The sequence below is a fragment of the Pithys albifrons genome, chromosome 6, assembly GCF_047495875.1.
Source record: "Pithys albifrons albifrons isolate INPA30051 chromosome 6, PitAlb_v1, whole genome shotgun sequence".
NCBI lineage: Eukaryota > Metazoa > Chordata > Aves > Passeriformes > Thamnophilidae > Pithys > Pithys albifrons.
Genome location: NC_092463.1, coordinates 56582317 through 56599342, shown reverse-complemented (window position 1 = coordinate 56599342; position 17026 = coordinate 56582317). Strand labels below are relative to the sequence as shown.

Below are 17026 nucleotides of genomic sequence, written 5' to 3'. Positions count from 1 at the left end.
AGCTGCACAGAGCCTACGTTCCAGTCTGGACTGAGCCTCTGAAATTCATGCAAGTTAGTGTTTTTCTGGAAGATAGAGCAGTTATTTGTAATTATTGTAATCACCTTTGTAGAATCAGCTACTCTTGGGTTTTCATTAGGTGACTGCCTCTTAGAGTTTCTCAATAGTAAAAATCAGTGCAATATCTTTTTGTGGTTAGGGCTTGATTTATTTCATTTGGAGAAGAAAAGAACAAGCCAAACCCATGAGGCAACATGTTTGTTTATTTTCCCATCCATACACAAATATTGTTAATGTCAGCAGGAATGGGCATGGCACTGGGAATAGTGGGTGGCTTGGAAAATTAGTGTTGCAATACCAATGCAAGTTTAGTACTATTTTTAATTTGGGCAATATTCCCCACCAGACTAAACCGATTCACATGTAGAGCAGATTGGGGTGCAAAATAAACTTTAGCTGTATGATTTTTAAAATAACCTCTGTAGCCTCCCTGGCTCCGAGCAACAGGCTGTGGAAGAGAAAGATGTGAGAAAAGGGTGATGGACAGGGCAGTTTCTGGTCATTGAGTAACACCAGTATAGACCCAGAGTAACTGTGGCAACTTCAGTCAAATCACTGCTGTGTAATTCAAAGCAGAATCAGCTGTGATTCCTCAGTGCAGTTCATAGGATCAAAACACTAACATGATTTGCAATTACCACAAAATGCTTTAACCCTTTGGAAACCAACATCCTTTTGAAAAAATTAATTGGGCACTTGGAAAGTTTAGGTATCAATTTTTCAGTAAGGCTTAAACTCCAGAATGGACTTGTTTCATTTTGAAAGTGGAGGCCAAAATAAGCCTTTTATGTATATAATAAACAGTGCTGACTTTTTGATGATTTTTTTGCATGGGCTTTCTTGAAAACTGAAAGATGCAATGAAGGTGTGAATATTGACTGATTTCCAAACACAGTGAGATGACTCCATCCAAAGAATGTCTTCTCTGCAATCTGAAAAACAAGCCTGGGGCACGCAAGCAAAAGTCATGGCCAGTTGTTTCTCCTTTACACCGTTGCTCAGTTTAGACATTGCCTTTTAGTTCCAGTTAGGACATACCACTGTTCATTCACTGCTGTTCCCTCCACAGTGTGTAGCCTTCAAAAGTTCTCAAGTACTACATGGTGTCAGCTTTCAAGTACCATCAGTGTGACTGCAGAAGTTTGTCTGATACTGTGGTATTTTGGTTAGAGCTCATTCTGTAATACATCCCTTACTGAATAACATGGGACAAGAAGGTCTACAATGTAACACTAAAACATGGCTTTGTCTGATGAGTATTTTAGGCAGGCGCCAACTATTTTGTAATGTGTCATTATGTAGGTTTGTGTTTGATCAGCCTCAGTATTGTTCTTGATTTCATGTCTTGTCCAGGGATTAACTTTGCCACACATTTTCTTGAAATAAGGAGTGGGACAGAGTGGTTTAGTGATTAATGCAGAACATTTAGATGAATAACTGCAGCACTTGAGAAACACATAGTTCAGCTGTGGGGTAGGGACCTTAGCATGGGTCTGCCAATAAATCACATAGCAGTCTGTCAGTGTTCAAATAAATAACTGGAGAAAATATTCTGCTTTGCTTTCAGGAGTTGCTGAGTCGCACATCGCTAGAGACTCAGAAATTAGATCTAATGGCTGAAGTCTCCGACCTCAAGATCAAGCTGGTTGGTATGGAAAAGGAACAGAGTGAATATGAAGAGAAACAGAACAAAGCTGAGGTGAGGTTTTCTTCATTAGCTTGTTTTTAATGTTTTTCTATCACGTGTCTATGGTACAGTGTCATACACCTGAGCTTTTGAGCTGAATTCAGCATGCAGTGGGATTTTCCATGGTTGCAGCACAGCCGTGTCATTGATCCTATGAGTTCAGGGAGGAGTATGATCATGCATTTTTGGGATGTGGTTTCTTTTCCCCTCTCTCATTATACTTCAGAGTTTGCTGTTTGGTTTTAATCAAGGCAGAGTGCCTTCCAGAAGCATATATTACAGTTAGTGTTCGCGTAACCCTTTCCTTTCCACAGGAGCTGGACTGCTATTCCTACCAGAGCTCTTCCTTGTTTATGTGGCAGAAAAGACAGTCAGCTCAATAGTATCAGGGGTGCTACAGGCACTGAGGTGGTCAAACTTGGGGATTTTTATGCATTTGTGGCACTTGGGAGGGAAACACACGGGGCAGGGCATTTGCCTCAAATGAGTGTTTTGCCTTGTGGTTACATAATAAATAGTCAAAAAAAATTGTCATGGATTGGAGGCAATTCCAGCTCTTGCTCCCCTTCAGATGTGGAGAGTTCTAGAGATCAAAGGAGCTTTGCTTTCTGCCATACTGGTTAAGAAGGAGTATGAAACATCATCTAAGCAACATCCATGTCACGATAGTGAGCAGCAGGTGGGAGCCAGGAAGGACAGCAATCGTGGAAAAGAGTAATTCATACAAATTGCCATGTGGTGTTCTACTCAGTGGTCCTGTCAGGGGACCAACTAGCAGGAGAGGATTACCTGGAAAAGAAAGATTACACTGAGATTTTTACAGTGCTGACTGAAAAAAAAAGCAAACCCAAAACTTTGTTCCATGTTGACTCAGGACAGAGTTTGTAATCCAGGCAGCATTAGGAGACTGTTTGGTCTCCATAACATTGCTAGTGGAATATTTGATAACTATACATCAGTAATTTACCTGCAGCGATGTAATACATTTGGGGTGTGTTTGTTTTCTGACTTATTTATTCTCTGAAGTTTTCCTTAGAGATCAAAAGATAACTTAGAGAGAGCAGTTTCTGGCAGAGCTTGCAAGCCAGAGAGGCACCAGCTGCTGTTTTTACCATCTGTGGCCCTTCTCATGCTCTTTCAGGCATAATTGTCAGTGCCTTGTGTACAGAACCTCATAGTACCTGAAAATCTGAACAGGTCTGAGCAGCTCTTCCCTGCTGCAGATGGGAGCCTGCCCCCAGCAGCCACCCTCTGGAGTGGCTTGCAGTTCTTCCCATGAATACCAGGGCAAGGATGCCTAAATTATTCCAGGACATGCACAGTCAGCCTGACTCCTGGAAAGCAGCAAAGCTTTTGAGTGCATTTCTATCGACAGGACTTTTGGGTACCCTGTAGGTCTGGTCCTGTGGTGAGGGTGAGGCTGTGACCTGTGAAATTCTTCTGCCACTGCAGCAAGGTGTGTGTGCCCCCTTGGGTGGAAAAGTTGAGCTTTGTTGGCCTGGAAGCCTGTGTCGTAGTGCTAAGTGATAGGACACATTCCTGCTGAGATGGAAAAGGATTCTAATCTGATGGAAAAGTTGAGAATCATTGTGTTAAGTATGTGCTGAATTATTAACTACCCCAAGATGTGATTAGATTTCTGGCCCGCTGAAAGTCAAAAATGTGTGTGTACAAAGCAAGGAAAAAGGTGTTGTAGGTAAAGCTGTGGGAAATGAACAGCCTTTTTGGTTTGCTTGTTGAGATGTTTGTGTAATTATTGTCCTGAATAAGCATTAATCCAATTTATAAAAACAAATGGGTTGTTTCAATCAACTAGGACAGCTACTTGAATTCTAGTGCTTTAACCCTAATTGCAGCTCCTTTTCCTGTAAATTATGATTTTTTTAAATACAGACACAATTTCAAACATCAGAATGAAATTTATTAACCCATATTCTTTACACTATTAGACTCGAGCTGCTTTACTTTGATAATAGTTTGTTTTCCTGAAGTCCTTTCCTCCACTGCCCTGCTCAGTCCTTCTAGTGAACAAATCACTTAGACATGCCCAGTGTGCCTGTGGTTTGCTCTTTGTGTGTACACAGGTGTGTTCTGGTCACCTCTTGCTTCAGAGTGAGGCAGTTTTCCAAACTGACAGGTGACCAAATGGAACTAATCTTGCTGTAACTGTATCTCTGCACGTCGTGGCCACTGCAACATGTTCTTGCAGTGTGCGATGCCTCAAATGCAATTCCAGTTAGTATTTTCACACAAGAGGAGCAAAGCTGGGGGTGACAGAGCTAAACCCTCTCTCGTGGACTGCAGCTGGCCAGCTGCTGCTTCCAAGACTGAGTTTAGGATTGACAAAGGTGAGCAGAGTAGTGGCTTCATGGACTTGAACTATCAGTTTTATCACATGGATGCATGTGTTAGAGGCAGTAGTTAAACCATTTTAACTATACTTCATGGCTGACCCTGCTATTTCTAAATATAATAATGGGTTTTCAAAAGTTTAACATTAAATGTGGCATTGCAGAATAATTCAGCTAAACCCTGTTTTCTCTGTATTCTAATTCTGTGTCGGCTTATTTCACAGCACCCGTTTCCAGTCACATAGAATTTATCTATAGAATTTTTTTTCTGGTTGAGTTGGGAGGAAACAAAGCAAATTAAGATATCCTTCTAAATATGAGCAAGTTTTAATGTGTCAGATGTGTTTCACTTTATCTTGTGCAGCTGTCATGTGGGTTTGGTTTTAGTCAGCAGCAAGGAGTTTATCAAGCATCTCTAACCTCCCCTCAAAGGTATTGATTTCACACCGAATGCCACTTGTCTCTGGCTCTCCAAAAGCACATACTAAATTTAAAGTGCCATTTATTTATATATATTACACAGGGGCAAGGAGAATAGATGCTTGTAAATGGACTGTCTCACTCTTGGCTTTGTCCTCTTAATTCCTTTGCTGTGGAATAATGTTCTACTTTTACTGCAGTAATGCTATGAAGCTTTCTGAAGTCTCACCTGAGGGGTTTGTGTAGCTTTTCTCTTACCTGAGAAGCCTCAGAAACTTCGAAAATGTGGCGGGTTTTTATGTAGCAAGGTATGAGTGAGGGGCGTTGTCAAGTGATTAATGGCAGCCCAGATCCCTGCTCTGCCTAAATGTGGACAAAAGAGACTTGTGTGTCACTCTCAGGAGACTGCAGTAGTAATTGTCTGGTTTAATTTGCCTAACAGCCCTTCTTCTGTCCTACTTCTTTCTTTTTTAGCATGGGATAAGTGCTGTGATTTTGTCTATAAACTGTTGGCAAGTTTTTTGTGGCTCTTGTAACTTCTGAATAAATATCTGGTGCAAAGTTACATACAATTCCAAAGAAACTTGAGTCAGTGAGCCACTGACTCCCACTGGGGAGTTTGGTGTGTTCTCGCATCTGGATCAAGATGTCGTATGTTAGTGTCAATAAATGTTCATGCTGTGAAACAATCTCAAAACTGAGAAGCCTTGAAAACAGACACAGCTGTAAAGGTAAATGTTGCAGTTGGAGTTCATCTCTGCTGTCCAGTTTGCCCTGAGGGAAGTTGTGTGGACACATTGTCTCCCATTCCAATTTTTAATGTGAAAGAAAAGAGCAAAGAATTGCAAGGCAGCAGCAGAAGTGCCTCTGACCTCCCCCAAGCTGCCACAGCTGGAGCTGCTCTCAGTTTGGGCCCAAAAGTCTGTGCATCCTGTTTGAGCAGGAGTTCTTCAGAATCTGGTGTGGTTAACAGTGTCCTCCTCAAAGAGGAGCACAGAGTAAGTCTCGGTGCTTAAAAGAAAGCAAGAGACATGGATGTGTGTCCTGACAATCCCAATCCCCAGCTGCTACTGCTCTGAGCACTGCCTGATGGTGGAAACAAAATCAGAGTATGGAAGATGTTGTGGGCAGCATCTGAATTGTACACTCAGCTGGTAGTAGGGGATGAGTAGCTGGGGGCATGTTCTCCTTGCCAGTGTCCTACTGAGTTGCTGCAAAGTGGCTGCTGTGGCCACTGAACACAGGAATGATGTGTTTTCACCTCAGGGAGCTGTTCTTAACCTGTGGAGCTCGGGCAAAACATGACACCCTGTTAAAGACTGCATATTGCAGAGTTGGTCTGCTAAGGCCCAGGGTTTTTCCTAAAGTTTTTGCTTGTTTATGGAATTAATCCTCATTTATGTGCATTAAAAGTTTTTTAGATGAAAGAGGAGGAACATCAGACATTGTGATCCTGATTGAGAGTAATATGTATAAAGTGAAATACATGGAACTGCTTTTCTGAATTTCATCTTAAGCACAGTGCCCCTAGAAAAATACTTAAATGTGTGAAACTCTGACCTAATTTTGTACATACACTTGGTACATCTTTGTGAGGGTTTAAATTTGATTGTGGATGCTGATGCAGTGTGAGACTTGTATTAATACTTACCTGGTCAGAAGAGTGTCCTGTCCATGCAGTAGCTGTTCCCTTGATTTGAGGCTGCTGATTGAGCAGAGAGAGCTGAGGCTACAGGATGACTGTTGTGCACTGTAATGAAGAAAAAAAAATAATCTGCCATTTCATCTGTTGTTCTGTCCACTAAAATCTTTTTCTCTCCTTTGGGAGGTGGATTAAACTCACCAAATTTATTCCACTTGAGAAGATTCAGAAATCATAAAGCATGTGTTATTAAATCTACACAAAAGCCAAGAGAAAGGCACTCTAAACTTGTAATACCTGAGAAAATACCCATCTGTGTTTGCTGCAGAGTTTGGAATTCAGGTGCAACATTATATAGCTTTTAATACTTGACTTTAGTTTGCTTTCTGAGCTGGGCATTTTTCTGTGTGTATCACTGATACACACAAATCCAAGAAGCTGGCCAGCAAACTGGTGCACTTTAAAATAATTACTTTTTCTTCTGTGGTATCCTTTGATTTCTTCTACGTGTGTTGCTTACCTTCTCCTGTCAAGATCCTGCCCAGATAGTGAGAGAGGTAATGGAGTTATTTTTCTGTCCCATGCCAGACCTGGAAACAGAATGACTTTACTGGTAAATTCTGTGTATAAATTGTGAAAAAGTAGGTTATGGCCCCAGCTGAGCACTTTGCAGTTTCTCCCCAGTGGATGATTTGCCAGTGTAAATGTCTGTAATCAAGTCCCATTTCAGCAAAAGTGTCCCTCTGAGCCAGCATATTAAAACAGGTTCCCAATTTTCCTGTATTTAACTTCATGTGACTGTAAAGGTTTCCAATAATGAGGGACTAAATTCTGATCTCAACTTTAGAATCATAATCATGAATTAGTCTGGAATGTAGATTGTGTTCCATTTTAACTGTAGCTGTGTGCAATATTCCAGTATAATACTCACTTGCATATCCTTTATCAGAAGAGAGACACATAATCTTTTTTTAGTTTGTCTTTGATGTGCTTCATATATTTCTTTGTGCTGCAACTGCCAAGATACCTTCTTTGCACCATTTTCTTTCTCACCTGTCTTTTTTTTTATTTTTTTTTCTCCTTTCCTCCCTTGTTTTCAGTCAGTAGTGAACCTGATCAGTGACCTGCAGGAGCAGATGTGTAGACTGCAGCTGGAAATTAATAGTAGGATCCAAGAAAGAAAGGCTCAAGATAGGAAGCCAGACTTGCCCTCCCCTAATGGTCCTCAGTCTGGTGTGAGATCAGTAGAGGCTCTGAGCCCGAAGAGTTGCTCTCGGTGTGATGTACGAAGTACACCTTGGCACAAGCCTGTGTATTGCCTCTTCTCTCCTCTTGCACAAACTAAATTCCACTAACCAGAGCTATGGTGTTGATTTTTTGCCGTTAATATTTGTGACTTTCATTAGCCAAGAGTGAGAGTGTCATAAAAACTACCAGAAAAAATCCCACCCCAGACACCCCACCCGTGATTACTGGCACAAATTCAGTCACCACTGATGGCCATGTATTAAAGCACAGATATCTCTGAGACCCAATCACCCTTCTCAGTTTTTTTCCAGTTTCCATTTTACTTGTAAGTCTGTAGTGCTTGTGTGGTGTGGGGTTTTTTTGATTCGTGTCTGATTCCCAGCATGCCAGCATGGTTTGGTTTCCTCACCATGACGTGAGCCCAGCTGTGCTTGATGGTGAACTCTAACCAGTCCTCTGAACAGATTATTGATTCCTGAATATCTTAAAAGCTTAACACAGGTGTAAAATAGTTTCAGCTAAGACTATCTGACATGTATCCTTTCTTTTTCTAACAATAATATCAAAAGTGAATGAAAAGAGCCACAGTAAAAATAATCTGCCTGTACTTTTAAAATAGCAAATCCAAAACCTTTTTTTCTTTTTTCTTTTTTTTTTTTTATCCCTTACATTAGCAGTTAACAGAAAAGCATTGTTGAACTTACATTAGAGATCCTGGCTGTATTTGTTCAAACATATCCCATGTCAAAACAAAAGCTGCTTTGCATAAACTGCTTAAATTCACTGAAGGTGGAATGATACTGGTATGCCTGGAAAAGACCATTTCAATATTTGCTTTTAAATCAGATTGCTTTAGTTGCCTCTAAAATTTAGTTGGTTAAAATTTGCATCACCAGAACTCCTTTAATAAGCTTATATTTTGAGGGAGTTTTTCAGTAGTTTCTCTCATAAGTTTATATTACGAAAATAACCACTTTGGGTATGATGCCTATTTTAAAAGTAGTGCTGTTGTTTCTGATTTGCCTCTGTGCAGGCTGCTCAGTGGATTGTAAGATTACAGTACAGGCTGCAGACTGGAGAAATAACCTGAGTGTCAAATCTGGGAGGGATTCAAAATAAATATTAATGTAATCCAAGATTTTAATGTGCTGTTTAATGTATTTACTACACTGAAATTACAAGTTTTACACTTCCAAATTTTTCCTTTCCTCAGTTCTTTTTAACATATTTTGTCTAGTCAGAGCTCCATCAAGGATTTAATAATATTGTCCTTCAGAATGAACAATAAAGGAAAGGGAGAAGGGATATTTAAGAAACAGCTTCTTAGACTGGTCACAGTTTTTAGTGTGGTGGTTCAGTGTTCATTTACTGTGTGGTTCATGCATGACCAATAATTCAGAACTGTGAAAAATTAGTATCTGCCAGAGAAATCTTACTATTAGGTGCTGTTCTTCCTTTGCAGGGTTTGCTACAGGAGCTTAGACACCTCAAAATTAAAGTGGAAGAACTGGAAAATGAAAGAAATCAATACGAGTGGAAATTAAAAGCAACTAAAGTAAGCAGAGCAAGCATTTTGTAACAACAGGCTTATTTCAGATGGAAAGGGATATGCTCCACTTCTTACCAGTATTTGCTTTTCTTACATTTCTTTACCTTGTGTCAGGGTCTTCTATGAGGTCAAGTTTTCTCTAACTGTCTTTGGAATGAGTATTTTGGTTTGAAGGTTTTGTAGAGGCTTTTGGTGCCTTTTTTCTCTCTCTGTGCAGTTTCCAGTCTCCTACTTTTTTGTAATTCTTACTGCAAGAAACCAAGAAAGGCATTTTGACTTACAAAGATCTGTACTGAGTGAAGGTCTCTTTGAAGGTTTTCTTTCTTTTGTCTGTGTAGTGGTGACAAACCTCTGTGGAATACCCTTTCCAGCCTGAGCAGAAGAGACATACAAAGTTGTTTGTGTGTTTGCTTACTATGGAATTTATTTTCATAAACATTAAGCCCAAAATACACCATTAGATCATCTGCTTTGACTTTGTGTATATCAAAGTGCATGGCTGCCTTACCCTTCTGATGACCTTAAATCCTGGAAAGCTCTTGGATCATAATCTGGAGAAGGACAACATTTGAAACATTGCATCATTTTCCCCTGTAATTAATTTTTCTAGTTTGAATGTTCTCACTGTTATTTCTAGTTTGAATTTTTAGCCCCTTTCCACTAGATTAAAAAGCACCTTAGTATTTTTCCTTGTCAAGGTGTTGTAATCTCATCTCTTTTCTTTCATATAATACTATAATCCCTGTTCATACAAATGACTGACTTTTGAGTTGTTGTTGGATCTTGGAGAAACATTTCAAATTACTAAACTGAGTTTTCTTTTTAATACTTGATAGCTTGATCCAGACATGACAAACAGCTATTATTTGTATTAGCATTTCTTTCTTTGGAGAATTCTTGGATGAATACTGAAATGTTGCTATTGGATCTTTTTTTCCTATTAAGATAATAACTCTTCTGTCCATGAAGATGTTTTCTCTAAAGGGGTGGATCTGAGCAGTCTTTGGGAAAATATTTTCTCAAGCAGTGTGTGGCCAGCTGCCAAGACAGACAAGATTATGGAAAGTGTAGGAGCAGAATGAAAAGAAAAAAGAATAATCAAAAAACCTATTGAGTGAGAGAAGATGCAGGACTGGAAAAGAAGAAAAGTACAGGGAAAGAGAAAGGAAGCAGAAAAATAATCATAGAGATGACAGGAATGAGAGGGCACTTAAAAGAGCTCCAAGATCAAATAGACCAGGGGAGGCAAATCCAAATATGTTTTAGGAGATCTGCAAGCTTTTGTCTTCCTGTTATTCCAGCTTCTTAGATGGGAAATTGGAATATTTCCATCACTGGATATAAAAAGCATATTAGTCACTGGGAAGTCTAGGAGCCCTTCAGAGATGCAGCAAGGCAGATTCTTCTATTCCACATGGAGTTTTAGGCAGGGTGATGATGTTGTCCTGCAATCCAGCTGCTTGCTTCCTCGTGAATATAACTGTGTTACTTAGTCCATGTTTTTCCCTATTGGAACAATGTTGTTTGGTGCTTTGCATTTTTTCCTGCTTTATTGTAGTATTTAGAGAAACTCGTCACATTACTGATTTGGGGGTTCGGGGTGTTGTGGTTTTTTTTGCTTGTTTGGTTTGGTTTTCTTGTCATTTCTCTTTCCTTTTTTCTTTCCCTTCCCCCCTTTTTATTCTTTAGCTGCAAAGAGGTTTGGTTTGCTTTTGCTGGGGAAATTCAGAATGTTGATAAATGGAGGCTTTAAGGCCTCTAAAGAAAATCTTAAACTGCTGACTTAGTTAAGTATTCTGTTGACAGTTTTTCTCAGCTGTATTTCAAGCTGGAGAATCACAGAATTTTCTCCCTCCGTGTCGTTGAGGTTTCTAATGTGTGATTTTCTGACCCAATCTAGTGGCAGCACAAATTGCAGTGAATGCAAATGAACACTGGTATTTTGTTGCATGTATGTGGTTGTTTTCCAGGCCATGCTTTCCTTCTAGCCTGTCTTTGTGAGGAAGAACAGTTTTGTTATCCTGCTGAGAAGGCTCAGCATCAATAGTGGGCTTCAAGCAAAGCTCAGGAGTTGGCCTGTAATAGTTTAGAGAATCACAGAATCAGAATCACAGACTATTCTGAGCTGGAAGGGACCCAACAAGGATCATCGAGTACAACTCTTAAGTCAATGGCCCACACAGGGGATTGAACCCATGACCTTGGCATTATTACAACCACATTTTAACCAACTAGTTGTTGTTGTTATTATTATATGACCAGCATTGAGAGCTTTCCAGAATTTTCTTACCTCTGTGAATTCTTGAAAACTGTACCTTTTCTGTCTTCTCTGCCAGCTAATTGCATGGGAAAAAGGAACTTCTGTAACAGGACTAGGATAAGGGACCATAAATATGTGTAGCTGTTACAGAGTTTATGAAATGCCCTGAGCTGGTAACAGCCATCGATCTAAGTGTTATACTCAGATGTGTTCTAGTTCATAGCACAGAGTCACAGAGAGGCAGTGAGGACATTATTGTGACTTTGGTGTGCTCTCTTCCAGGCCGAGATAGCGCAGCTCCAGGAACAGTTGGCCCTCAAAGACGCAGAGATAGAACGGCTGCAGAGTCAGCTCTCCAGGACCTCATCCTACAGTGAAGTGGCAGAAAGAGGTAAGAGGAGGGCAAACAATGCTACAAATCCAGAACTGTGCTTAACATCACTTCAGTAGCAGCTTGGCTCAGGATTTAAAAGGAATAAAAGAATGTACTTAACGGAATTTATTTTGGGAGTAAGAATGGTAGAAATTCAGTCTGTGTTCTGATAGAGTTAAAGCCTTTAATGTATGAAATTCTGTTCCAGTCTAGAGGCAGCACAATTTAAATAAGTATCTTCAAGGCACTGAAACTTACTCTGTTCATATTTTCTTTGTAGAAAGTCATTGTAGTTCAATGGTTTTTTGTAGAGTCATTGTAGTTCAATGGAAATTTATTTCTTGTGTATACCTTGAAAATTTCTTTGAGAAATCTTACAGTTTTACTTTCTAAGGGAAAAGAAAGGTCACAGTAGTAGCTAGAGCATAAAGCTTAAATTTCCAAAGATCCCCAAACAGTTGTTGATTTCTTTCTTCAGGAGTGTGTCTCATTTAGGGTCCCTGTCCCATGAAAGGTTGGACCAGATGGACTTTCAGTGGCCCTTCCAGCCTGGGCTGTTCCAGGATTCTATTGCAGGCTTTTGTTTTGAGACTACACTGTTCATACAGGACAAAGGCAAATAAAGCAGTTACAGCCTTTGGTCTCAACCAGTCGTGTCATAGTTCTCTGAAGTACTGACTCCCAGGGGCTTCTATCAGTTGCTGGGCCATGAGAATATAGTTTTAGTGACCCTGTTCTTCTGCAGCACTGACTTTTCTGGGCAGGAATATTTGTGTGGAGTCTGCCACAGTGCATCAGCTTAGCTGCACTAACTCCTGTTCTGGGTGTTAACTAACACTTCCAAAGACCGTCCTGATCGAGATGTGAATTTTCAGGTGCTGTGCTACTTCTTTCTCAGGGCTTACCCAGAGTGTCCTGTGGTTTATTCTAAGGAAGTGACTTACCATGTACTTGTGCTGCCTTCACTCAGCTGCAGAGCTTGTGCATGTAGAGAACTGCATGTCTAACTGGAAAGTTAGTTTGTCTAACAGTGTTTTGTAGAGGAGCTCTCCCACTGTGTTTCCTGTGGGGTTCCCAATAATTTATGGTATTTCAGAGGAAAGATAGTGGTATGACAATAAATCAAGAGCTCAGTAGCATTCAAGTTCTAGTAGTGTGCCTGTTCTGTTCATGCTGAAAATGGGTAAAATTATCCTTGATTGCAGTGGCAGAAGAGCCAAACCCTGCACAGATTCTGTGGGCTTACATGCATGAGAACCACTTAGACAGTATTTGAATGGAAATACTATGCAGCAGTAATAATTCTTCTGGAAAAAAAATAAATTACTCATTTACCAGATTTTTAGGTGGTCTTCTCAAAGTTGAAAAATAATGTCAATGTATTTGTAGGATACTAGAATGCATATTTTAAGTAAATTGCAAAATTTATCTAATATGTGCTTTTTCTACATACTTTATTTGACTCTCACCATTTACCATCGTAGAGGAAGTTTTTAGGAGAAGGCTAAAAGAAAAACGTAAGCCTTGCAATTCACTTTTGGCTTTATCTCCCTGTTCCTTTCCCACCAATTATAACTTTGGTGCCTTCTGCAGCGATAATTCAATGTTTGGTTGGATTTGGCTGTCTAATTGTAATACACATCAGGCACTGCTTTCATTGCTTGCAACAAGCAGACAGCTGCTTGCCCTCTTCAGTAAGATTTCACTTCAGAAATAAAAGTCAGAGGTTCACAAATCAGATTATTGAACTTCAAAGGGATGTTGTCAAGGTTAACAGAGCCAAAACTTAACCTTTACCTCTTTTTATTTGCACACATGTAAACCCCATGTAATACCTGGAAAGGTTGCTTTAACTGGAAGTCTTCTTCCTTGGAGGGGAAGGATTTGGGTGGGTTTTTTTAAATAAGTGCAGTAAATTAAAAAATAAATCTGAATAAATGTTTCCATACTTGATGATGATGTAAAGTTTGCTTTAGTGTAATTAAAACTACCTTGACACCAGTCCTTCTTGAAGTCTAATATTTATAAAGAGGAATTAGCAGGACTGTGATTTTTTTCAGTGTCTTCCAATTGCTTGCCCACTGCCTGCTGGCTTTAGTTTTTGATTTGGCTGTGTCTGTGCATGCCCTGTGTTAATGAGTGTTCTCTTCTGCAAGAGACATGTCTGCAAGGTTCATTTACATGTCCTAAAACTTAATCATTTCAAGGTGTGCATTTATCCGAATCACTGCAATAAAAACTAATTACAGCTTCTGCAAATAGTTTAGCCATGACATTGTATGTTCAACGTTTGGTCGTTAAACCTTTTTGTTTTACAGATGCTCTTTAGCTGTATTGATTTTCTTTCCCCTCTCTCACATCGTGCCTGACATACCTGTTTTTCATTGTCCTTTGTGAACAAGTGGGTCTGGTTTACTGTCAAAGCACGAATCCCTCGAGTGGTAGTTGCAACAGATAAACTATTCCAGGTTCTGTCTCCATCACTCACACTTGATTCAGTATAGGTTGGTACTGGAGGACTTGCTAGGAATAGTGTTCAGAAAAGAAATGAAAGATTTGGTTCAGCAAAGTAAGGGTGCTGTGATTAACAACTCAGACATTTTCAGAGTGTGTTTTCATTGATTTGACTATAACATTCCTAAATAACCTTTATCATGCAACCATAAATTGTGTGTGAGGCAATCTGGTGTTAGCTCTTGATATAGATTTTAACAGAATTATTCGTAATGAAGTATTTAAGAAAAAGTGTTTGACAAATTTTCCTTACATCAAACCAGTTTTTGTTATTTTTCATTTCCAAGTTCCATGAATGTCCCTGAACTATTTCTCATAAGCTGCCAAATATTTTTCTCAGATGCAATATAACTAATTTTCATTCCTACTTAAAATTATTTCCCTAAGTATAGAATAGCAAACACTCTAATCTTTTGCAAAATAAGCTTCAATGTTTTGGGTTTTTTTCTATTGCTTGACTTTCATAGTTTAAAATAGTATTATGTAGCCTTTTATAAGCAAGACCAGGAAGTTTGTTTTGTGCAATGGTCTTAATAGTTCAGCTTTTGGAAAACTAAGTTAAATGTACTTTAGTAATGCCTGACAGGACCACTGACATTGGTTTTAGTTACTTGTAAGAACATAAGGAGAGTATCACAAAACATATTTACAGTAAATATAGCAAGTGGGTTTTTTCTTACACTATTTTAAAACCATTTTTAGATCAAGAAGTCCAGCGGTTGAAGATAGGAATGGAGTCCTTATTGGTTGCCAATGAAGAAAAGGTGAGAAAATAACCCTCATTCTACATAGGAAGAATGAAATTACGGGTTTGAATCTCTGAAATGTTCTGAATAACACACTTTCTGTAAGAGTGGTGTCTCCTGGACTTTTGGATTATCCTATGAGGTTGTGACAGAAGGCTGATGTTTAAACAGAAAGTGTGGCTGACCTTGCCAGCCTGACCCCAGAATCTGGGAGGCTCCTTCAGCTCCAGAGCAGAGGACAAAGGCAAGGCTGTAATGGGTAGAACCTCCTGGTTTCTGCTGCTGAAAACATCATGAAGGTTTGGTCATCTCTGGCAGCTCTTCATCTTCCAGCCTGACCCAAAGTGCATTGATATCCCAGTTTAGGCTGTGATATTAAAAGAAAGTCAGAGTGGCCTTTGACACAGTCTCAGATTTGGGGATAAAGGAACAGGATGTAAATAAACAAGATTAAAAAAAAAAAAGGGCACTAGAGGAGAAGGAGTGGAATTCAATCTATTTAAATGGGGGATTCATTTTTCAGGAAATTGTAGTTTTTATGATAATAAAACAGGCCGTAGGATTTTCCTTTATGGTGACACATTCATATGCAATCAAATAGACATTGATATACATCCCTAGAAACTTCCTTTAGTAAGTGGAGAGTCCAAACAGGGCAGTGTTAATTCTGGAAAACATTAATGTGGCTCACAGCAACATTTAGTTCTTAAAAACTCCTAAAAAGCCAAAATTTATGTCTGAAAAATAAAAGATGTGGCATTGTCTCTTGACAAAATTATTCCGAGTCTGCATAAGGATTTTTTGTATTTGAAGGGAACACAAAATAGTTGTTTATATCCTGATATCTGTCTGTAGTTACTCCCACACCTTGGTGGGTATCTGCTGTGACTATAATGTAGCACACATGTGCCACAGCAGTTTTTAATTGAAATATCTCCAACACTGACCCAGCTGTGCAGGGAGACAGCTCAGTGCCAGATAATGCCTTAAATACTTGCCAACTTCCCTGGAAGATTTTTCTTTTTCCAGTGCCCTCTTCTTTGCTTCTGTGTCTGTGCTGACACCTGCTTGTGAAAACTAGTGCTTTACACTCGTTTGGGTTTGTGTTCAGCACTCTGCAGTCACAGCACTGGGCAAGGTTATCACACAGGAATGGGTTAGAGCTGGGGTCAAACAAACAGGACAAACCAGGAGAGTGCAGACTGCAAGATCACACACTTGGTGACCAATAGCAAGGATTTATTGTCATTGGGGACACATTATCAGATGTAGAAATAAGAGAAATGACAGATCCAGAGGAGTAACGATTGCTGCCCATTGCTGTGTTGTGTCCATGCAAAAGGCAAGTGCTATCCCTGAAATACATGAATCAAGACACTTTCTGCACATAATAGGAAGGCATGAGATATTGGAGAAGGAGTGGAGTCAGAAAATGCACCCCACATTCACAAGGCCTCCTTTCTTTGATTCTGTGTGGGTGTGACTGCCTGACTTCAAACAGGTGTGTTCAAAACTGGAGTAAGGGTAGCTGTCAGAATGGAGAATAGATCTACACAAAAGATTAAAGGGCTTGACTAGATTTTTGATCTATACAAAACATGAACATGATTCACTTTATGTGCAGGCAGCTGAGGTTCAATTCCAGATTATTGCCATCACTCTTAGAAATGAAAGCAGATTTCCAAATTATGCTTCTCTAAATAACTAATTCACTGGTAATATCAAACTCCTCTGGTTTCCTTATATCCATAATTTCACACTGTCCAGCAAATATTGTGTCCAATGGCAGATAAAAGCCAAGAAACTCTCCTTACGAGACATGGAAGAGACTTGATCCTGCTTTCATAAAAATCACAGAAACGTAGTACTGTGTTTCTATAGGTTCAAAATGTAGGATTTTAAAGACAATCTTATTAATGTTTTTCACAGGACCGTCGAATAGAGGAGCTGACACTATTGCTAAGCCAGTACAGGAGGGTCAAAGACATAATGATTGCAGCTCATGGTAAAATCTCTTGTGAATAATTTCCTGATCTCAGGTCTCTTAAAAATTGCATGCACGAAAACTGCTATTGGCTGTCCTTTGAAATGTGTGTATATATTTTATTATGCATATATTTGTATCCTGTTGGAGTGCTGTAAGAGTAAGTACATACTTCTTCAGATCCACAGAGAA

The 17026-nt window shown here is 39.5% G+C and overlaps 1 protein-coding gene and 1 long non-coding RNA gene across 8 annotated transcripts in view; one reads left to right on the top strand and one right to left on the bottom strand.

The window, feature by feature from the left end:
- Positions 1-17026, top strand: part of PPFIBP2 (PPFIA binding protein 2) — a 102180-nt gene that overhangs the window by 66735 nt on the left and 18419 nt on the right. For 4 of the 7 annotated variants that reach the window (XM_071559020.1, XM_071559022.1, XM_071559019.1 and 1 more), the window contains 6 exons: positions 1628-1759; positions 8871-8963; positions 11500-11608; positions 13075-13107; positions 14807-14868; positions 16780-16855. In XM_071559020.1, coding sequence (XP_071415121.1) covers positions 1628-1759; positions 8871-8963; positions 11500-11608; positions 13075-13107; positions 14807-14868; positions 16780-16855 — 505 coding nt within the window. Of the gene's footprint in view, positions 1-1627; positions 1760-7260; positions 7444-8870; positions 8964-11499; positions 11609-13074; positions 13108-14806; positions 14869-16779; positions 16856-17026 lie in introns of all 7 variants that reach the window. The other 3 variants (XM_071559025.1, XM_071559023.1, XM_071559021.1) reach the window with 3 other exon arrangements.
- Positions 281-7578, bottom strand: LOC139673411 (uncharacterized). The gene is made up of 3 exons (XR_011698102.1): positions 6681-7578; positions 6170-6268; positions 281-2536 (listed from the first exon to the last, which is right to left on the bottom strand). It is a non-coding gene; the product is annotated as an uncharacterized lncRNA (long non-coding RNA).